General features: G+C 63.4%; 1 protein-coding gene across 1 annotated transcript; it reads left to right on the top strand.

Annotated features, from left to right (window-relative positions):
* Positions 1 to 6,584: 6,584 nt before the first annotated feature.
* EIF3B (eukaryotic translation initiation factor 3 subunit B) lies at positions 6,585 to 21,011 on the top strand. The gene is made up of 19 exons (XM_040990055.1): positions 6,585 to 6,720; positions 9,301 to 9,493; positions 10,123 to 10,242; positions 10,383 to 10,440; positions 10,564 to 10,692; positions 11,426 to 11,583; positions 13,176 to 13,307; positions 13,409 to 13,475; positions 13,567 to 13,613; positions 14,274 to 14,484; positions 15,335 to 15,407; positions 16,736 to 16,858; positions 17,488 to 17,566; positions 18,138 to 18,276; positions 19,339 to 19,464; positions 19,811 to 19,888; positions 19,977 to 20,085; positions 20,208 to 20,327; positions 20,654 to 21,011. The coding sequence occupies exons 4-18, from the start codon at positions 10,387 to 10,389 to the stop codon at positions 20,309 to 20,311; spliced, it is 1,629 nt and encodes a 542-aa protein (XP_040845989.1). The 5' UTR covers positions 6,585 to 6,720; positions 9,301 to 9,493; positions 10,123 to 10,242; positions 10,383 to 10,386; the 3' UTR covers positions 20,312 to 20,327; positions 20,654 to 21,011.
* Positions 21,012 to 22,251: the final 1,240 nt, after the last annotated feature.

The raw sequence follows: 22,251 nt of genomic DNA, 5'->3' as shown, positions 1-22,251 counted from the left end.
GTTGTCTTGGAGGATTTTCCCGCAGCGTGGAGCTGACTGAAGGCATCTCCCGTGGGTGAGGAAGGCTGGTCATGAGTTTTGAGGCTTTGAGGAACTTCCTCTCCCAGCTCTGCTGGCAGTTTCTGGATGGTGTGTTTCACTGCAGCGGATGGTCCCTGTGGGCGCTGGAATTCCCGTCCCTAGGGTCGGTGAGAGGCTCCCTTCTGTCTCAGCGGCTCAACAGAGCTGTGTGCCTTGTGCGGAGGGCTCTTGTCTCGGCGTCCTTTTCCTGTACGGAGGTCTGATGAACGGCTAATAGCTTGTTCTTCTGCCCCAATATCTGGAACAGTGTTCCGAAATCTGCGGAAAAATTCTCCGGAATCTCATCTTGATGTCCTCTGCCCCTCCTTCGCAGTACTTGATCTGCATCTGAAAAACAGCTCCGAAGAAGAGCCATGAGGCGTGGGAGCAGTCCCAGGAAGCAGCGTAGGCCAGAGCGTAGGCCAGCAGCTCGCCAGGACATGTTTGCCTGCGGGCCGCTAAACTGGTCTGGACCGCTTGGGAGACACGTCCATCCCAGTGGGACAGTCCCACAAAGTGTCGCCAGAGCAAGGCATGCTGGGGCTTTATCCAGGCAGCAGACACTGGGGTTGTCTGGAGACAGCAGGCCCAGTGTTCTGTCCTCTGTCCCCCTGTAGCCCACTGGCTCCTTGGCCCTCTTTGTGCCCCTCCCCCGCCCAGGTGAGGCTCCCACCAAAACCCGAAAAGCCCCCAAAGAAATCCTCTTTTTCCCTAGTGTGTGCCTAAGCATCATTCTTACAAATATAGAGGCTGGCCTTGTGCATGCCATGCCCACACCCCTGCCATGTACGGTCTTCCCAGTGCCAGTGTCAGGGCTGATGTCAGAGTCCCAGCCCACCCCTTGCTTTGCCCATGGGCCCGAGTGCATGGGCTGCCGCCGCTGCCCGGAAGGAGCAGCTCAGTTGCCTGAAGCAGCTGGTCAGACAGACCGGAGGCAAGCGAGTGTGCTGGACTCCGGCAGAGTCTCTCTGGGTTGTTGGCAGGTCGGCTGCTCCTGGGGCCCAGCACATCCCGAGTGGGCATCAGCCGTGCCCAAGAGCCAGTGGAAAAGGGATTTGTGGCCTGCTCCGGTCAGCAGAGCCGGTCACGTGGACAGAGAGGGTCTGGGGATGAAGCACGGACAGGAGAGCAGAGATGGTGGAAGTCTCTGCCTAGCCTCCCTTCATTGCTCCTTCACCTCTCCTTATGTACTCTTGCCCCACATCCTCATTTAGCAGGCTGTTGGATACAGATGAGTCCAGTTAGTCTAGGTGTTTTTAGCCACAAGCCCAGTTCCTGTTGCTGCCCAGGCTAACGGGCACTTACCAACTCCGTAGCCCACAACGGAGGCCTGTGCCCAGCTACAGCCTGGACACCAATCCCTGTGAGCCCCTGAAGAAAAGCCAGGGGGCTGTTACCTCCACATCTCTCTCTCTCTCTCTCTCTCTCTCTCTCTCTCTCTGAAATTTGTCTAGGTACATTTACAGAGAGAAGGAGAGAAATCTAGAGTCCAGGCTAAAGCCCCCGGAGCTCAGGGTGCGAGCTGGTCAACCCCCAGAGAATGACAGAGCGTCTCGCTGGTAATGCAAACAGCAAACAGAGTTTATTGCGCCAGCATGCTAGGGCCAGACCGCACTTGGAGCACACAGGCCAGCCGAGCAGGGCAGTCGGACCCTGAACAGCACAAGACAGAAGCTTATATAGGCCCTTTTGGGCTGGGAAATGCATCAAAAGTGCCAACCTTGGACATGTTCATTTTATGGCCTTCAGACACAGGCAGCCTGCTCTGTTCCCATACCCATTATCTGTATGACTCATCTCATTCTCACACCCTCATGTTCCTCCTGTTCCTGGAGCCGGAGAAGAATTGTGCCCCTGCCCCGCTGCACCTGGGTTCACAAAGTTGCAGGACAGCAAAGAACAGATTTATCACTAAAGCGGAATCCTCCCAAAGTCCAGGCGCCTCCTGGCCTAGCAAAGTAGCAGTTTTCTCTACACAAAGGAACCTCACACTGCCCAACAATAGCATTTTACCCACACTCTAACAAGACAAAGAGAAAGATGTTCTATCTGTTGATTCACTCCCCAAACGGCCACAATGGGGAGCAGAGCCAATTCAAAGCCTGGAGCCAGGAACTTCTTCCGGGTCTCCTCCATGGGCACAGCATCTCAAGGCTTCCAGCCTTGCTCTACTGCCTTCCCAGGCCCGAAGCAGAGAGCTGGATGGGAAGTGCAGCAGCAGGAATAGGGATCCTGGCACATGCAAGGCAAGAGTTTAGCCACTGAGCCATCATGCTGGGCCCCCACAACCAGCTTTTGGGAGCCCTGTTGTCCATTGTTGTCCACTGGCCATGCGCTTCCCAATACGAGACCCTGAGGGGGCTGTGAAAACATGGAGACACTTGCACGTTCCCAGGCCCAGACTACAAAACTGCCAGCACAAAAAGTGTCACCACAGATACAAGACCGGAAGCACCACTCTGCTTCATTCCTGAAAAGGAAACAAATGTGCCTCAAAGGCAAAACGAGGCAGTTGCGATCTCTGCAGGCGAACCTTCAAAAGAAGGGTCTTGGGGGGCAGGGGAAGCGCGTGTCACATCCAAGTGACGCTCCCTCCCACTCCACGGCTAGGCTTTCCCTGCCTGGGCCTGGGCTCACATCCCCAAGGCCTCCCCACCTGCCCCGACCACACTGGCCGTGCAGGACTGCAGTCGCTCAAAAGCAACGGAGAACCTTGGCAGCCGACAGGCCGGCTGGCCCGCTCCCTCAAGCCAGGGAACTCTTCCCAACAGACAGCATGGAGAGAGGGTGACAGACGCTCAAAGGCTGGAGCCCTGTGCTCACTGGCTGTGCTCAAGGGTGACCCAGGCCTGGAAGTACGCCCACAGCTGTGAGTCACTGTGGAGAGACTCCTGGCAGGCAGTGCTCGGGGAAGGGGCCCCTGGCCCTGGGTGCCATCCTGTACAAGGCCCAGGCTCCCACCCTGCCTGTGCCCCAAGCAGCGGGCTGGAGCAGACATGCTGCTGTGCCCATCCTGCCAAGCCACATCTGGGAGATCCGAGGGTCCCCACGTCTTCATCCCATGGAGACAAGCCCAGGGCTACGTGCTTCCCATGCTCACAGCTCCTGGTTCGAGGCAGGTTACTCCAGATGAGCGCTCATGGGACATAGCCCATAATGGCTCTAGCACCTGCCCTGCCTTCCATGTGGAGGCCTGGACAGAGCCCCCAGCCCAGCCCTGGCTGTGCCCCTCACCTTCCGTATGGAGGCCTGGACAGAGCCCCCAGCCCCTGGCCCAGCCCTGGCTGCGCCCCTCACCTGGGGAGTTTGCCTCTCCTGTGCCATTTAGCACCTAACCCGCTACTTTTCAATGATTTGTTCTCTGAAAGGCGGAGTGACAGAGAGAGAAGAGAGATGTTGAGATCTTCCATCCACTGGTTCACTCTCCAAACGGCTGCAACAGCCAAATCCCAGCCGGCGCAGCCAGGAACCAGACTCCCAGCCTTCCACAGCAGCGCTGGGTCCGAGCGCCCGGGCCCTCACTGGCTCCCTCCCGGATGCAGCAGCTGGAACAGCTGGGATTTGAACTAGTGACCAACAGGCAGCCGCTTAATCTGCTGTGTCAAAGCATCAGAGCTTTAATACTTTTTTTTTTTAAAAAAAAAAACACATATCTTAAGATTCATTTTATTTTTATTGGAAAGTCAGATGCACAGAGAGACAGAGATCTGTTGTCTGCTGCTTTATTCCTCAAGCTGGAGCTGAGCCGATCTGAAGCCAGGAGCCGGATGCCTCCTCCGGGTCACCCACAGGGTGCAGGTCCCAAAGACTTGGGCCATCCTATGTTATTAGACCAGGTGGCGAGCAGCGAGCTGGATGGCACGTTGGCAGGTGGAACTTGAACTGGTGCCCACACATGATGCTGACATTACAGGGGTCAGATTAACCCATCACGTCACAATGTCTGCCAACCACTTCCAACACAAAGCGCAGTTTGTGGAATGAAACACAGGGAATGCTTGGTGGGAACGGAGCCACGGGAGGCAGGACGGCACGGCTGTCTGAATCTCACCAGGGCTGTCAGCAGCTGTTCCAGACCACTGGTTCCATTCTTTCCTTAAGGTTTGTGGACCTGGAGAGGTAGCCTAGCAGCTAAAGTCCTTGCCTTGCATCTGCTGGGGTCCCATATGGGCACTGCTCCTACCCCATCCGCTTCCCATCCAGCTCCCTGCTTGTGGCCTGGGAAAGCTGCGGAGGACAGCTCAAAGCCTTGGGACCCTGCACCCACGTGGGAGACCTGGAAGAGGCTCCTGGCTCCTGGCTTCGGATTGGCTCAGCTCCAGCTGTTGTGGCCACTTGGGGATGAATCAGTGGATGGAAGATCTTTTTCTCTTTCCTGCTCTCTGTAAATCTTTCCAATAAAACTAATTTTTTTAAAAAATGTATTTGAACGTCGCTGTTCCAGAGGGAGACCCTTGGCTCAGGTGGCCCCAGCCCCAGACGGCTCCACAGCACAGAGCTGGCTGGAATCGGAGCAGCCGGGACTCGAACTGGCCCCCCACGGGATGCTGTCCTTGTAGGTGCTGGCTTTCCTGAGGTAACTTCCTAAGGGTTACAAAGCGTCTTGTCCCTAACCTTAGCGATCCTCTGCATTAGGTCAAACTTTCCTCTTTAAAAAAGATTTCTTCATCACCTATTTGGTTCCGCTGGAAGACAAGCGTGTGTTTGTGGCACTTTGTCTTCAGGGCGACGCGATAACGCCCAACAGTGTCCGTGAGGGCTCAGCCTGGGTGGTCTCCTGCCAGGTCAGGGCCAAGGACCAGCAACCTGGCGGGCGGCAGTCTCCCAACCCAATTGTCAGGCACTGAGCTGAGCCACCAGTCACTATGGCACTGCCCAGCACTGCCTCCGCCCTCCCCACGGCGGGCACTGCGCGCCCAGCAAGGCACTGCCAGGACAGGTGTGGGAACTGCCAGGACAGGAGATGGGCACTGTGCGCCCAGCACATCACTGCCAGGACAGGAGGTGGGCACTGCGCACCCAGCACGGCACTGCCAGTACGGTAGGTGGGCATTGCCAGGAAGGGAGATGGGCACTGCCAGGACGGGAGGCGGGCACTGCGCGCCCAGCATGACATTGCCAGAACGGGAGGCAGGCACTGCGCGCCCAGCATGGCACTGCCAGGACAGGTGCGGACACTGCCAGGGCGGGAGGCGGACACTGCCAGGGCGGGAGGCGGGCACTGCCAGGACGGGAGGTGGGCACTGCCAGTACGGGAGGCGGGCACTGCCAGTACGAGAAGCGGACACTGCCAGGGCGGGAGGCCGCGCGGGGGTCACCGCGGGGACCCGGCAGGTGCGGGATGGGACACAGCCGGGCAGCTGGACGCTGCAGGGGGAGGACACGTGGTGGGCCTCCGGCTCCCCACACTGACTGCCAAGTTTTTGGTGTATTTTTTGAGACATGGGTGGAGAGTGGCAGAGTGCGTACAGGCTGTCCCGCACCGCGCCGACTTCCTGAGGAGCCCGCACGCCGCTCCTCGGGCCCTGGCAGCGTCCGCCTCGGGGAGAGGTCCACCCCGGGGAGAGGTCCAGCCGGGGAGAGGTCCAGCCGGGGACGGAAACACTTCAACCACGGCGGCGTCCCTCTCGGCAACGCGTCATCGCCCCGCGGCCCACGTGACCGCGCCCTGCCCACGTGACCCGCGCTGTGGGCTTCCCCCCCCCCCGCCCGCCGGACCGACCCAATGCGGCCATCGAGGGGGGACGCCGGCAGGATGGCCCGCCGCCACCGGGGACACAGGGGACACGGAGGGACGGGGGGAGCCCGGGAGACGGAAGCAGCGCTCCGGCGTCTCCGGTCCGCGCCAGGCAGCCGTCGTGCTCGGAGCGCCGGCCATCGGCTCGCGCTGGCTGCCCCCGGCATTTTGGAACCGCCCGTTGCTCCGCCCAGTCGGCGGACGAGTCTAAAGTCGACGTGTCGTGGGGGGTGCTGACTTCCCGGCCGGCGTGTGCTCCGGTCGATTCCGCGCCTTCCGCCCCGCTAATGGTTTCGTCCGCGCGCAGCGCCCGACGGGAGCGGGAAGGCGCGGCCGCCATGTTGGACGGGCCCTTTCGCGCGCGCGGACGGGGGTGGTGGCGGCTGGCCGGGCGCGTCGCGGTCGGCAGGCCGGCCGTGCCGGCGGGCGCCGAGGCCCGCCCCGCGCGAGCGCGCCCGGCACGGCGGTTGGCGCCCGCGAGGCGGCGGCGGCGGCCTCCCCTGGGCTGAGCGCGCGCGCCGGCGCCGCCGCGTCCCCCCCGCCTGCGCAGTGGTGCGGCCCGCGGCGCGCGCACGTGTCCCGGCGGCGGCGGCGCGCGCGGTGCGGCCTGGGAGTGCGGGCGGCGAGGCGCAGCGTCGGGCCCATGCAGGAGGCCGAGAGCGTGGCGGCCGGCGAGGACCGGGCCGGCGAGGACCGGGCCGGGGCGGAGCGGGCGGCCGAGCGGGCGGCCGAGGGCGCGGCCGCCGAGGACCCCGGCGCGGAGCTCCCCGCCGCTGCCGAGCCGCAGCCGGCCGAGCCCCCGCCGCGCGAGCACGCCGCCCCGCCCGAGCCCGAGCCCGAGCCCCGCGCGCTGCAGAACGGCGACGCCGACGAGCCCTCCTTCAGCGACCCCGAGGACTTCGTGGACGACGTGAGCGAGGAAGGTGAGGACGCGTGGGGGGCGGCCGTCGGGGGGCCCGGGGCGCCGCGCTGAGCTCGGGGTGTCGGGGTGCGGGCGCCTCGCACGTGGGCAGGGTGTCCGGGCCGGGTGTCCGGGTGGCCGGGCTGGCTGTCGGGGGAGGGTGGCCGGGGAGGGTGGCCGTCCTGGGTGCCGTCGGGCGGCGGAGGGCCCCACCGTCCTTCCCCTTGCAGCCGCCTGCCGGCCTGTCCCGGCGTGCACGGGCGGGTCCGCTCCCCTTGAGGAGGGCAGGAGGGATCCCCACCCCACGCGCGGCTGCGTCCCGGCTGCCCACGTCCCTCGTGCTGGCCGGCTGCCTTCCCGGGCGGCCCTGCCGGCTGCGTTCTAGTCAGGCCGGGCTGCTTACGAACCTTGTAAATTCAGGCCAGGCCGAGCAGGCTCTGTAATTGCAGGGTGAGCGCTTTACGAGGAGCCGGGCTCGGGCTGCTCCCGCGGAAGGGGGCTGCCTGCCTTGCCCTGCTTGCTGGATCTTAGGCTTGCTTTGAGAGGCGCACAGCTGCAAGCGTCTTCCCGCACGAGGGGCCCTGAGCAGCGCCCACCTCGCAGGGCGCAGCCGGGGTCCTCTGTGGGTGCTGTTTGGAGCCGCTTCTGGGTCTCACGCGGGGACTGGCGCAGGGGGAGCCGGCGCCCCAACATGGCTGTTGATAGAGGTGTGACGGTGTTGGCTCTGAGGGGATGCTTTCCTCTTGAAAATGTTTGACTAGGAGAATTCCAGACCTGTACCTGCACTTCCCTTCTTATTTCTGAGAATGAAATGCAGCATATCTCTGCTGTGCATCAGATTTAGCAGGTTGGAACTCTCAAACGGAAAACCCTGGCCCGTTGCTGGCCTCTGGCGCAGGCTGCCCACGTCACTGAGCTCACGCCGGCAGAGTGCTTTAGGAAGTGCTTGGGGCCCGGCATGGTAGCCTAGCGGCTAAGGTCCTTGCCTTGAACTTGCTGGGATCCCATATGGGTGCCGGTTCTAATCCAGACAGCCCCAAAGCCTGGCACGTGCACTCCCGCGTGGGAGACCTGGAAGAGGCTCCTGGCTCCTGGCTTGGGATCGGCTCAGCTCTGGCCATTGCGGTCATTTGGGTAGTGAATCGTTGGATGGAAATCTTCCTTTTTGTCTCTCCTCTGTATGAACTGACTTTGCAATTAAAAAAAAAAAAAAAAGATGTGCCTAAGTGGAGCTCAGCACGATGGTGCAATGGTTAAACCTTGCAAGTGCCAGCACCCCACATGGGTGCCGGTTCATGTCCCGGCAGCTCCACTTCCCATCCAGCTCCCTGCTTGTGGCCTGGGAAAGCAGCGGAGAACGGCCCAAGGCCTTGGGCCCTGCCCCCGCGTGGGAGACCTGGGGCAGCTCCTGGCTTTGAGGTGCTGACCATCGCTCGGGGTGCTAATGGCACCCCAACACTGGCCAGCTTTTAGGCTTTCCAACGTGAGGGGCGTGAATGCAGAATGCACCGTGAGTGTACAAGTGGCAGCCCCATTCCAGGCCCCATGCCATAGTTCACACACCGTTCTCGTGTCTGTGGAAGGAGCCTCCCGTTGACGTGACTGGGGGGTCTCAGCTGTGGTGTGCTGGTCCCCAAGCCTGGCTGCGCCCCGCGGGGCCGTCGTGGAAGTGCCCGCACCTGTGGGTTCTCGCGGTGATTGCTCTGTTCTCTGATGAGCCAGACCCGCCAGTGGGGACGGCGCTGTCGCTGGCCAGTGGCGTCCATGGAGGCCTTGGTGGGACGTGTCAGGACCACAGCGCCTGCAAGGACCGAGGTGCCAGTGCCGCCTGGGGTGGGCGGTGTTGGAGACGGTCCCCCAGCTCTGGTCAGAGCGGGAGCGCCCCTTCACGCCAGACGGCGGCTGTGGCTTCCCTTTGTGACTGAGGAGGCGTGGGCTCCGGGCGGTGGACAGGGCTCCTCGGCCTTCATCGCTTGCTCATTTATTTTTGCTGAGAGACCGATCTTTTGTCAGCTGATTCACTCTGCAAGTGGCCTCGACGGCCAGAGCTGGGAACCTCTTCCGGTCTCCCACGCAGGTGCAGGGTCCCGAGGCCCTGGGCCGTCCTCGACTGCTTTCCCAGGCCACAGGCAGGGAGCTGGATGGGAAGTGGAGAGGCTGGGATGCGAACCCGCGCCTGCATGGGATCCCGGGGCGTGCACGGGGAGGATTTAGCCACTAGGCCTCCACGCGGGGAGTCCTTTCCGCCCCAGTTCTCTGGCGAGACTCCTCCCTCCGTCACGCCTGGCGCTGCTCACCCATGGGGAGAGCTTGGCTAAGATCTCTGAAAGCTGTAGCGTTTTGTTTCGCTGACATCGTAAAGGGACTTTGCCTAGGTGTTGCTTAGAAACCGTTCAGATTTCACTGGCTTTCGTAAGATCCAGCGTGGTTTTCTTTATTAAAGTCCCTTTTTACTATCCGTCTGAACCTTCCCGTGATGGGGAGATCGGCCGACCGCTGGCCGGAGTGTGAGAGTGGAGCCCCGGGCTCCTGGCACGGCGGGGTGCCCGGCTGCCATGGCGGCGTTCCGCAGGGAGGCCCTGACACGCTCCTCCCTGACCAGAGCTGCTGGGCGATGTCCTCAAAGACCGACCCCAGGAAGCCGACGGCATCGACTCGGTGATCGTGGTGGACAACGTCCCTCAGGTGGGGCCAGACCGGCTCGAGAAGCTGAAAAATGTCATTCACAAGATCTTCTCCAAGTTCGGCAAGGTCATCAACGACTACTACCCGGAAGAGGACGGGAAGACGAAAGGGTGAGTGTCCAGGTGCCTGGGCCGCCGTCCCCGCGGCCTCACCCCGCACCGCGTGCGTGTCCTGGCCCGCCTCCCTCGGGCATCCCTCCGGCACCGCGTGGCCTTCTGGCTGGTACCTGACACCGGGCTCGTTCTCTTTCAGTTGAAGTTTAGGAATTGGAGAGGAGTTTGTATTGATTAGGGAGGTACGCAGGTAGCTTCGTTCTGGTTTGCTTCCGTAGCGGGCAGTGCCAGGCTGAGGGTGAGGTCCTGGCACCTTGGCTCTGCTGTGAGCGCCAGGGCCGGGAACGGCCAGGGAGTGCGGCCTGGGCCTCGCGCCACTCGGTCAGGAAGTAGCTGAGTTTCTACAAAGATTTCTCAAATCAGTGTGATGCTGCCACCATTGTCTCCTGTGGGGAGGCTGGTGGCCCGGGCGTGTGCTGCGGACGGGACAACACGCCCAGCTCGTCCTCAGAGAGCCTGCCTGTCCCCAGTTAGAAACGGGGGTTAACATACCGCGTACAGGACTGTGGTGACATGATGAACTTGGAGTCAGAGCCTTCGTGGGGCTTCCTTCTAGTTGGGGTGTAGAGGAAGGGGGTCTGGGCCGAGCGCCCCGCCTGGCGGTGAGGCCCCGCGTTCCTCCTCAGGTACATCTTCCTGGAGTACGCCTCTCCCGCCCACGCCGTGGACGCCGTCAAGAACGCCGACGGCTACAAGCTGGACAAGCAGCACACGTTCAGGGTCAACCTCTTCACGGATTTTGACAAGTGAGTGCAGGCTGGGGCCTTCCGGGCCGCCCTGGGTCACGCTGCCCCGAGTTTCAGGCCGGGAGTCCCAGGCCCTGTCCCTGCCACCCGTGCCCCCGCCGCGTCCAGTGGGCACTGCTCAGCTGCTGCCTGTCCCCCAGGTACATGACCATCAGTGACGAGTGGGACATCCCAGAGAAGCAGCCTTTCAAAGACCTGGTGAGTGGTCCGAGGGCGCTCCTGCCGGGCCGTGGGCGGGCACGGTGCCTGCTGCCGGGCCGTGGGCGGGCACGGTGCCTGCTGCCGGGCCGTGTGGTTCACCCCTCTGTGGCCTCTTCCCAGGGCAATCTGCGGTACTGGCTTGAGGAGGCGGAGTGCAGGGACCAGTACAGCGTGATCTTCGAGAGCGGGGACCGGACTTGCATCTTCTGGAATGACGTAAAGGACCCTGTCTCCATCGAGGAGCGAGCGGTGCGTGCTCTGCCGCGGGGACCCTGCCCTCCCGGGGCCGACAGTGGGAGAGAGAGAGAGGGGTCTTCATTTGCTGCTTCACTCCCCAGCTGCCCAACCTGGCTAGCTGAGCCAGTCGAAGCCGGGAGCTGCCCTGGGCGCCCCGCGTGAGACATGGCCCCCCTGCTGGCTGACCCAGTCGAAGCCGGAAGCTGCCCTGGGTGCCCCATGTGAGGCAGGGCCCTGCTGGCTGACCCAGTCGAAGCCGGGAGCTGCCCTGGGTGCCCCGCGTGAGGCAGGGTCTTGCTAGCTGAGCCAGTTGAAGGTGGGAGCTGCCCTGGGCACCCCGTGTGAGGCAGGGACCAGTTGTGCACTGCTTTCCCCAGCCGTACGTAGGAAGCCGAGTCCAGTGACATCGCCTGGTGCTTGAATCTGCCCTCGAGGGGTCACAGTGTCACGGGTAACGGCGTCACCAGCGGATAAAAGCTCCGTAGGGGCTGCTCCATTGGGATCCGGCCCCTGCTGGTGGCCCACGTGTCTGGACTCATGCCTGTGTGGCAGAGCTGGACGAGCTCTGGGCCGTGGCACCTGTGGGCTGTGAACCAGTAGGTGGGAGATTGCTCTCCATCTCTGGAACGCTGCTTACGTGGGAAGGAAGCCATGACGCGTGCACAGGCTTGTCAGCAGCCTGGACTCGGGGCGGGCGGGGCGCCTGCTCTGCGCCCCCTGGGCCTCAGCATCCCTTTTCCTGCAGAGGTGGACAGAGACCTACGTGCGCTGGTCCCCAAAGGGCACCTACCTGGCCACCTTCCACCAGAGGGGCATCGCCCTGTGGGGCGGCGAGAAGTTCAAGCAGATTCAGCGGTTCAGCCACCAGGGCGTCCAGCTCATCGACTTCTCCCCCTGTGAGAGGTGAGCGCAGGCCGCGCTCGGGCACCTGCCCCGGCCTCCCCGCTTCGTCCTGTCGGGCTTGGAGAGGCTCCTTGGTCTGCACTCGGAGCTGTGACCAGGGCTCTGTGTGTGCTTGAGTGTGTCCCTAGGAATGGGAGGTTGTGGCCATCTGTTTTCAGGTAGCGTATGCGTGTCTGTAAGACCTGTTTGTTAATGCTGAAAGGGCAGCTTTTATGGGGAGGAGCAATAGAGAAGGTGTTCCACATGGTGGCTCACCTCTGCAGTGCTCAAAGCTGGGCTGGCCTGAGGCCGGGAGCCACCTCTTGGCCTTCCACGCGGGTGCGTGGGGCAAGGACTTGGCCGTCTTTCACAGCCCTGGGTCATAAACAGGGAGCTGGATGGGAAGTGGAGCAGCCAGGCCACAAGCCAGTACCCGCACAGGATGCAAGTGCTTGCAGCTAGATTAGCCATTTGAGCTATAGCACCAGGCCCGGCATGTATTGTAGAAATGGATTTGCTGGTTGGCAGGGGTGGGGCGGGGAGGGCGAGAGCTTGCGTTGACTGGCTTGCTCCTCAGTCTGTTGCGGTAGGCAGGGCTCAGGTGAGGAGCTTTGCCTGCTGGCAGTCCCACGCATGTGGGCCGTCAGTAGGAAGCTGGAGCCCAAGTGCAGAGTTGGCCTGAGCGGGACGTGGATGGGCTGCTGGCACTGCAGGCCACCTTCCCCACCGCCCACACGTCGGGCGTGTTTGCTGCAGGGTGACACTGGGGGCCTTGGCGCTGTCGTCTCCCTGGGGGCCTCGCTTGGCCCAGCCTCCCGCTCCTGCCCGTGGGGTACACTTGGGCTCAGTCTGTGGCCCCTGGCTTAGGACCGGCCCGACTTACCGGCAGTTGGAAACTGTGTTGTGTGTCTCTCTGCCTCTCTGAAAGATTGTGTGTACAAAATAGGGTCCCGGCCCTTCATTTCTGGTAGGTTCCTTCGGACAGGCCGCTCCATCTGTGTACTGTGGACGTGTCAGGTCACACCTGCTGCGTGGCTGCAGCTTGTCTGTGGCGTGTCACAGAAGAGCAGCTGGTGCTCAGTAGCCTGGGGGCGCAGCGCGGAAAAGCTCCTCGAACTGCTTAGATCTAGTTCAGGGACGGCCCTTCTGGTCTCAGTAAGGAGCTGGGGACCTGATGGAAGCCATTGCTGTCGGCAGAGCCCCCCAGCTCTGTTAGGATGTCGGGGCCCCGGGCCGAGCCCCTCAGCTCTGTCAGGATGTCGGGAGCCCGGGCTGAGCCCCTCAGCTCTGTCAGGATGTCGGGGGTCTGGGCTGAGCCCCCAGCTCTGTTGGCTTGTGTGGGTCTTGCGGCAGCAGGTGGCTGGACTGGAGCTGTGAGTCGGGGTCGGCCGTGCACTGGGCTGGGCTTTGTGGTCGGAAGTGCTCGTGCCCTGGCCCCGTGCCTGTCGTCGGTCTCGGGCTGGTGGCGGAGTGCATCGGGGGCGCACAGTGCTGCCGCGGGGCGAGTGAGCGCCTTGCGCCGTGGGGTGCTCATCAGCCCCCACCCGCGGCGTGGCGTCCTCACTGAGCACACGGTGTGGGCAGAGTGAGGACGCAGTGCCCCTGCCCCGCAGGTACCTGGTGACCTTCAGCCCCCTGATGGACACGCAGGACGACCCCCAGGCCATCATCATCTGGGACATCCTCACCGGGCACAAGAAGAGGGGCTTCCACTGTGAGAGTTCTGCCCACTGGCCCATTTTTAAGTACGTAAATGGGAGGGGGCGCCCTGCTGGAGGCGTGTTCTCCCCGTGGCTGCCCAGCACTTCCTCGTCCTCCTCCTCCTCCTCCTCCTCCTCCTCCTCAGGTGGAGCCACGACGGGAAGTTCTTCGCCAGGATGACCCTCGACACCCTGAGCATCTACGAGACCCCCGTGAGTGCCCTGGGCAGTGGGTGCTGGGTGGCTCACCGCTCTCCTTTGCTGCTGCAAGCTCTCACCAGTTGCACCCTCTTGTTTTGGGCAGTCCATGGGCCTGCTGGATAAGAAGAGTCTGAAGATCTCAGGAATAAAGTAAGTGTGCGAGGGACACTGCTGTGTGCTGGCCCCCGGCCACCCGCCACGTCTCAGCCCCTCTCGGAGCCAGGCTCCCGTCCCCGGTGCCTGGGCGTGGGGCGGCTTTGGTCGGCTGCAGCTTCTCTTGCAGTCACGGGAGACTGGACGAGGCCGGCACTGTGCAGTGAGTTCAGCCTCCGCCTGCAGTGCTGGCTTGTGCCCCAGTTGCAGTCCAGCTCCCTGGTGATGCCTGCAGGAGCAGTGGACGATGGCCTGAGTGCTGGGGTCCCTGCCTCCACGTGCGTGACCCCGCTCCTCGCTCCTGGCTGTGGCCTCGCCCGCCCTGGCCACTGCGGCCACTTGGGGAATGGACCAGTGGGCCTAGGCTCTGGCTCTAACTGCCTTTCAGGGGAAGGAGCGAGCCTGGAGCAGGGCTGACTCAGCCGTGGGGTGCAGCAGGCACGTGCAGCGTGCTGGTCACGTTCATGAGCTCGCACAGAGAGCAGCTGCTCCCGCCCCGTCCTTGTCCCTTGGCCTCGTCACAGCCGTGTGGTGGCCGAGTGTGGGAGGGCTGTGCGTTAGCGGGTGGAGCGTGGACGGTGAAGGCCAGTCCTTGGGCACAGCTCTGCGTTCTGTGTCACTTCTGCCCACTTGACCACTCGGTGTCTTGTTCTCCAGAGACTTTTCCTGGTCCCCTGGTGGCAACATTATAGCCTTCTGGGTGCCCGAAGACAAGGACATTCCCGCCAGGGTGACCCTGATGCAGCTGCCCAGCAGGCAGGAAATCCGGGTGCGGAACCTCTTCAACGTTGTGGACTGCAAGCTGCACTGGCAGAAGAACGGGGACTATCTCTGTGTGAAAGTGGACAGGACGCCCAAAGGCACGCAGGTGCGCGGGGCCACGGGCGGGGCCAGGCGCTTGCTGGAGGGTGCTCGCGGTGTCCTTGAGGCCTGCGGGGATGACCAGGGCTCTCGGGGCCCCAGTGGGGTGCAGCTTACGTCTCGGTCCCCCGTGGGTGGCAGCAGTTCAGGTGCTGTGCCGTTGGCTGTAAGGTGAAGCAGCTGGGACTCCACGTAACGTGCAGGTGTCTAAGGCGGGAGCTTAGCGTGCTGTGCTACCATGCCAGCCCCTCCACTACGCCCGCCTTCTGGGCACACAGCTGCCCGGCGGGGGGTGGTCAGTGACTCCCGTGTTGTGTAAGCACGTGTCACCCGTCTCCACTCGGGGGCTTCCAGGCGCATCACGTGAGGCCCACCCCACCAGAGCGCAGCTGGCGTTGAGCTGGGAGTTGCTTACCATGCAGTGGTCAGCCAGTGTGGAGGCTGTCGCAGACATGGTGGCACGCAGCCAGAACTGTGCCTGGCAGGTGTCACCACAGGCCCTCTGGCTCCTGGCAGCTGTGTGCAGCAAGAGGGCTGACGGTGTGCTCCGTTGCTGGGCCAGGCACACTGTGGACGCTGATGGGCCGTGCAGAGTGTGACTGCGGGCCACAGCCCGTGACAGTCCCCAGCCACGGATCCACGGCACACTTTGGGACCGGCGGGGCGTGGCAGGTGGCACCGGGAAGCCCTGGGTGCTGGGTTGGCCCCGGCCTGCCTTCCGAAGGCTTTCAGTAGTGGTCAGGCCGGTTTGTTCCACCACGGGGGCTGCGGCCGTCACCTCAGCTGTTCATGGGGTTAGGTGTGTAGCTTGCCTTTCTTACACCTTCAGTTTTAGAATCACCGTTTTTTTAAAACAGGGTGTTGTCACAAATTTTGAAATTTTTCGAATGAGAGAAAAGCAGGTGCCCGTGGACGTGGTGGAAATGAAAGGTCAGTTTCGTCTCATTGTGGGTGGCTGTGTCGGCTGTGCAGCCCAGAGCTGCTCACGAGCTGGGCTGCCGGGCGCTGCCCCTGCAGGTGCCCCGCTCTGCGAGCCCACGGGCTGGCCCAGAGCCTGTAGTCTGCGTGTGCTGAGCAGGTGCTCGGCCCGAGTAGCTGCTGTTTATCCCGAGGTTTGGGGTGCTCCTTGAGTGTTGCCTGTGCTGTCCCCAAGCAGTGAGCAGCTCCGAGCTGCTTGTCCCGTCGGGGAACTTGGCGCGTACTCTCCAGTTTTCATGTTTGCCTGGAGAAAGCTCCCTGGCCACCTGGCCATGCTGCCCGCATGGGACACGGGGAGCCTCTCTCCCACCCTGGCCATGCTGCGTGCACGGGGCGTGGGGCAGCCTCTATCCCGCCCTGGCCATGCTGCCTACACGGGACATGGGGGAGCCTCTATCCCACCCTGGCCATGCTGCGTGCACGGGGCACGGGGAGCCTCTATCCCGCCCTGGCCATGCTGCCCGCACGGGGCGTGGGGCAGCCTCTATCCCGCCCTGGCCATGCTGCCCACACGGGGCACGGGGAGCCTCTCCTCCGCCCTGGCCATGCTGCCCGCACGGGGCACAGGGAGCCTCTTCTCCGCCCTGGCCATGCTGCCCGCACGGGGCACGGGGCAGCCTCTCCTCTGCCCTGGCCATGCTGCGTGCACGGGGCACGGGGCAGCCTCTTCTCCGCCCTGGTCATGCTGCCTGCACGGGGCAGCCTCTGTCCCACCCTGGCCATGCTGCCCGCACGGGGCACGGGGCAGCCTCTCCTCTGCCCTGGCCATGCTGCCCACACGGGACATGGGGGAGCCTCTCTCCCGCCCTGGCCATGCTGCGTGCACGGGGCGCGGGGCAGCCTCTATCCCGCCCTGGCCATGCTGCCCGCACGGGGCACGGGGCAGCCTCTCCTCTGCCCTGGCCATGCTGCCCGCACGGGGCACGGGGCAGCCTCTCCTCCGCCCTGGCCATGCTGCGTGCACAGGGCGCAGGGAGCCTCTCCCACCAGCGAAGTCTAGGGCGCCCTCTGTGGGCCGCGCCGCACGGTCGGCTTGAAACCAGCCCACTCTCTGGGTTCTCTTGGCAGTTTTTTGGGGCGTCACATCCCGCTGGCTGGGCAGTCCCACCATGTCCCAGGCCACGCAGGACAGAGCTCCCACGGTCCAGAGTGGGAGAGACCCAGCAGGGGGCAGAGGACAGCTTCACTCGGGCAATCCCCTTGTGGCCGCTGCTCTTGAAGCTCTGGCAGGAAGGGGTCTCGGGAGCGGTGCTGCTGACGCGCGTCTCGTTGCTGCGCAGAGCCCATCATCGCGTTTGCCTGGGAGCCCAACGGCAGTAAGTTCGCTGTGCTGCACGGGGAGGCTCCACGTATCTCCGTCTCCTTCTACCACGTCAGGAGTAACGGCAAGATCGAGCTCAGCAGTGAGTGGCCCGGCCTCGGGGGCTGGGAGGGAAGGGGAGCAGCCGGGACACGGACTGGGCCCATGTGGGATCCTGGCACGGACGAGGCCGAGCCTCTAGCCACTAGGCTACGGCGCTGAGCCCCTGAATGTCCTCTCAGCATTTTAAATCAATTCATTTGAATGGCAGAGAAAAAATGTCTCCCAAATCTGCTGACTGGTTTACTCCCAAAATGTGTTCAACAACGAGGGCTGGACCCAGGAGCCTGAGCTCAGTCAGATCTTCCTGTGGAAGGATCTAGATGCAGCCACCTGCACCGTCAGCACTGCCTGCCAGGGCCCCTTGGCTCTGAGAAGCCTGCCCTGTCACACAGTGAGCTGTCCTTTCCTGCAGGCCGGGAGGGCGGGCAGCCGGGTTCCCTGTCGCTGGGCACCGCAGGCTCGCCTGGGTTAGGGTGCTTGTGATGTGTGCTGTCAGGGCCATGCTCTCTGTCCAGCTAACATGAAGTGAAGGTTCTGCATTGCACCTTTCCCCGCATGCCCCTAGCTTCAGGCATGCGGAGTGTTGGTGCGGCCAAGGCAGAGGTGTGGGAGATCGCTGGCAGTGGGCACAGACTTTGGAGTCACGATGCCTTCCTTCCTTCCTTCCAGAGATGTTCGACAAGCAGCAGGCAAACACCATCTTCTGGAGCCCCCAGGGACAATTCGTGGTGCTGGCTGGCCTGCGGAGGTGGGTGGCCCGGCCAAGTCCGTCTCGGCAGCTGCCCTGCTGCCCCACAGCTCTGGGCGCTGTGCTGTAGGGTGGTCCCTAGGAGAGGTGGGCGTGTCCTTGGTCAGAAGTCTGTTTTGGGAGCCGGGCCTTGGGGTGACAGGTACCCCTGACCTACGGCTCTCCCTCAGCGACTGCAGACCGGGGTGTGGTGTGGGAAGTCCTGGGCGCTCCTGTCGCCGGGGAAGGCTCGGACAGTTCCTTTGCCTCTGGCCATGCACCAACGAGAGTGCACGCTGGCACTCTGCCCTCACTTCCTGCTTTGCGGTAGGCCCGGGGCACGCGGCACGGGATTCCCGTAAATATGGCAGGCTGGATTTTAGTGAGTGCTTTTGTGCGGCCCTCAAGTGCTGGCACTGTGCAGATGGCCCTTAGCAGGAGAGGGGCTCGGCGTGCCTACTGTGGGGGCACTGCTGCCACCCGCAGCCTGCTCCTCCCGCGCGGATGCCGTCCTGACCCTGGGAGCCGCGGGGGCCGCGGGCCTGCAGCGCTGCCCCCTGTGCTGGCCGTCACCTCGTGCCCCTCCCCCCAGCATGAATGGTGCCTTGGCGTTCGTGGACACCTCCGACTGCACGGTCATGAACATCGCGGAGCACTACATGGCCTCTGACGTTGAGTGGGACCCGACCGGGCGCTACGTGGTCACCTCTGTGTCCTGGTGGAGTCACAAGGTGAGGCCATCGAGGCTGGCGGCCGTCTCCCCCTGGTCTCCTTAGGGGAAGCGTTTGTTGCTGTTACCCTCTGCGTGTTTAGCAAAAGACGTCAGGTTGGTGGCAGGGCGTTGCTAGGATTCCGAGCTGGCGGGGCAGGCGGGCCTGCCTGGGGGAGCCCAGGACCCCTGGGAGTGGGGAGAAGCAGCCAAGTGTGAGCATTTTCCTGCGGGGTTGGAGGTCCCTGTGCAGCATACTCCTCAGGTGGTGCTCAGCAGGCGTGGGATCGTGGGTGCAGGGCCGCCACGGCCTGCGGGCTAACGTGGGGAGATCTGTGGTAGCTCCCAGGTCCACGCCACGTTGTGTGTGAGCACTAGGCTTGCTGAGTGCGCTTGGCTGACGGCACGGCAGATCCGTGATATGGAAGCAGAGTTGAGGCAGGCGGCGCCCGGGGCTTGGAGAGTGCAAGAGCGAGAGCGACCCTAGCATCTGGGGCTGGTCAGTGAGGGGATCTGTGTCAGCAGTAAGTTAAGGATTGTCACTTGTTTGGACAACGTAAGACAACAGGTTAATGTGTCAGAAATACCCATGATAATCAGCAAGAGCGGTTGAAAATAATGATTTTTGGTTTTTGTTTTTCGATCCCGTATCGGCCCACCTAAAGCCTGTGTCGCCATCCCCAAGGCAGGCGCCCTTGCCTGTGCACCCATGTCGTTTGCTTGCCCGGGGCTTGCGGTGGGCCAGTCTGATGGCTGACTTCAGGTCGCTTCTCCAGCAGAGGGCGCCCCAGGCGCTGCCTCTTCAGGAAGACAGAGCAGAACTGGGCGGGGTGGGTGGAGGTGGAGGCTATTTGCTGCCCTGGCCTCTTGTCGCAGACCGGTTAGTGGGCTGTGCCCTGAGCATGCTGTCGGCCCCGTGGGCACGGTGCTCCAGGCCACTCTGCTGGATTGTGGGCAAAGCAGGGCTCCCAGCTCCTCCACTGGTGCCCTCACCCTGAGCCCCCATCAAGTGAGTTGATCGTGCCACTGGCCTCGGTGCTGCTGGGCAGTGTGGGGCAGCTTGGCACGGCCATTGCTGTTGCAGGTGGACAACGCCTACTGGCTGTGGACCTTCCAAGGCCGCCTTCTGCAGAAGAACAGCAAGGATCGCTTCTGCCAGCTGCTGTGGAGGCCCCGGCCACCGACTCTCCTCAGCCAGGAGCAGATAAAGGTACTGCCAGCGTCGGGCCGGGCGTGCGCTCCGAGAGCCGAGGGGCACGGGCAGCTGCTTCGCATGGGAAATGGAAACTGCCGGGCTGCCTTGGCTTCTTGCTTGGCCGGGGGGGGGGGGGGGGGGCGTGATGCCCACGGATTGTGAAGTCCCTGGTGGGTTTGGGGTTAAGAAGGCAGAGCTGGGCACTGCGTGAGGGGGCACAGGACACAGCCGGGAACAGCGTGAGTCGCAGAGCCTCGGGCCTGGCAGAGCTGGTGCTGGGAGCGGTGTGTCCCTCCCGAGGACGTGAGCTGGTCGGTGGCTCTGGCGTTGGCTTAATCTGACTGACTGGTCTTTGTTTCAGCAAATTAAAAAGGACCTGAAGAAGTACTCCAAGATCTTCGAGCAGAAGGACCGCCTGAGCCAGTCCAAAGCGTCCAAGGTGAGCCTCTTGCCAGGGCGGTGCTGTGGCGGGTGCCCGAGGCGGGCCGGTGCCCCGTGCCTGTTCCCTGACTGCGCTGTCTGCCTAGGAACTGGTGGAGAGGAGGAGGGCTATGATGGAGGACTTCCGAAAGTACCGGAAGGCGGCCCAGGAGCTCTACGTGGGGCAGAAGAATGAGCGTTTGGAGCTGCGAGGAGGTGAGCAGGGGCTTGGGAGGCACCCAGCTCCGGGGCGGCTCCCCGGGTGCCTGGCTGCGTGGCCTGGAGGCCGCCCACAGTCAGTGCGCCCGGCCCATGCACACCGCCTGTCCTCTCCGCAGGCGTGGACACGGATGAGCTGGACAGCAACGTGGACGACTGGGAGGAGGAGACCATTGAGTTCTTTGTCACCGAGGAAATCATCCCTCTAGGGGGTCAGGAGTGACGGGCGTGCCCGTGCGGTGAGCATGGACCCTTTGCTGCTGCCCCTGTCAGTCAGGTCAGGCAGACAAGGCATGGAGCGACCCGTCCCTGGGCCAGAGGGGGCTGCAGGGGACACACGAGAGGGGCTCCCCAGCAGCACTGGTCAGTCCTGGCCCAGATCCTCCCCAGGTGGGTGGCGAGTGCTGGGCACATGGCGTCCTATGTAATAGCAGGATCCTCTGGCCACATGGCCCGGAGTGGCTCACGACCTTGAGCAGGCCGCACGTTGCCCAGGGCAGGCAGAGAGGTTTTAGGGTCTCAGCCCTTTGTGGTGGTCGCATCAAGGGTGCTCCCTGTGTTCCAGCCCCGTCACCGCCGGGCCAGGACAGAGTCTTCGCCTGTGGAAGTCAGCTAGCGCCTGCCGTGCGGCCCGTGCCCACTCGGCTCCCCACGTCCACTCTGTGCCTTCAGACCTCTGGGTCCTCAGGAGGGGAGGCTTGAGGCACCGCCTGCCCTCGGGGGCTCCCTCCACGCCGCCAGGATCTGCTGCTCGGCCTCCACAGGTTTCCGGGTGTCCGTTCCAGGGCTGCGGGCTGCTTCCGCCTGCCGACTCCTGTCCTGTGGGGCCTGCGTGGAGACAGGGAGGGGGCGTGTCCCGCATGCAGGCGGGGCAGGTTCTCTGAGCAGGTTGAACGTGGAAATAAAAGCCTGTGTGACACAGCCGCCTTTTCTCTGTCTGCACGTTGAGAGCGGGCTCGACCTCGGCCGGGCTCTCGGGAAGGGCGCTAGGCCTGGCCTCCTGCAGGAAAGCCCGCCTAGGCTTCCCCGAGTGCCAAGGTGTCCCTGCATTCTTTGAAGTCGAGTTTCTGTGCCCCATAGCTGCTCCCCCATCACGCCCGGCCAAGCACAACGCTTCCTGGACCTGGTGTGGGGGGTGCAAGGTATTGGGTGCTAGCCGTGCCCTCACGTGAACACTGACAGCCTTTGGGGTTCACATTGCATTGAACTCACTGTTCTGTAACGTGAGCCAGTGGCTCAGTCACATCTGAATGTCCTGTGTGTAGCTGCCTCACCCTGGGGGTGCCCTTCCTAACCTGGCCACATGGCCAAGGGTCCTCTCGCAGGGAACTGCTCCTGGCTGTCTCCAGGAGGCCTGGGCAGGTCCTCAGCACTTCCTTGTGCCCGGAGACTAGCCCCTGCACGGGGTGGAAGGGGCTGGGGTGGTGGGGACTGCCTCCCTGCCCGAGTACCGAGCTGGCTCGGACCCCAGGGAAAGGACCAACCCCCACACCCTCTGCCTGCTGACCGATAACTGCCAAATGGCAGGAAGCGTGTCCACGTGGACGGGAGGGGCTGCCAGGACCTGGTGTGTGCGAGTTGTGTTGCTGGACTGATCCTCAAGGGTCCTGTCCTCATGTGGTCTGTGACGCTGTGCCGGGCAGGGCCGGGCCAGCTGGCCGTGCCTCCACTCACCCGGGCGCAGTGGGAGAGCCGAGCGCTACATTGAAGCAGTGGCACATCTCAGCCGTGGCGTGCGGTGTGGGCGTCTCGAGCGTGGCACGGTGCCAGCTGTGGCGTGCGGTGTGGGCGTCTAGAGGACTGGGCTTGTGCCTGGAGTGACTGCTGCCAGGCTTCATGGCCCTGTGATGTGCCGTGCAGAGGAGCAGGCAGGCTCCCTGTGGACCAGGCACATTCCTAGGGGAACAGACTGGGTTCTGTGGTAGCCCAGGGGCTGCCCTGCTCCCCGGGACCCACCTGCACACGTGAGCAGGGCCCCAAGAACAGGGGTGGCAAAGCTGACTTGGCCAGCTAGATCCCAGTGCTCGCTCCGCCCCCTCCCGCTGGGGCCCAGCTGACGTCACCGGGGCGGGGCGGGCCAGGGCTGGGCAGACAGGTCTCCTTGCCTCCACCTCCCCCAGGACAGCAGGGAGACTCCCAGCTGCTGTGTGCCCTCCTGCCAGG

This window comes from Ochotona curzoniae, unplaced genomic scaffold, assembly GCF_017591425.1.
Source record: "Ochotona curzoniae isolate NIBS_2020 unplaced genomic scaffold, NIBS_Ocur_1.0 contig_54, whole genome shotgun sequence".
NCBI lineage: Eukaryota > Metazoa > Chordata > Mammalia > Lagomorpha > Ochotonidae > Ochotona > Ochotona curzoniae.
This window is presented reverse-complemented; position numbering and strand designations above follow the sequence as displayed.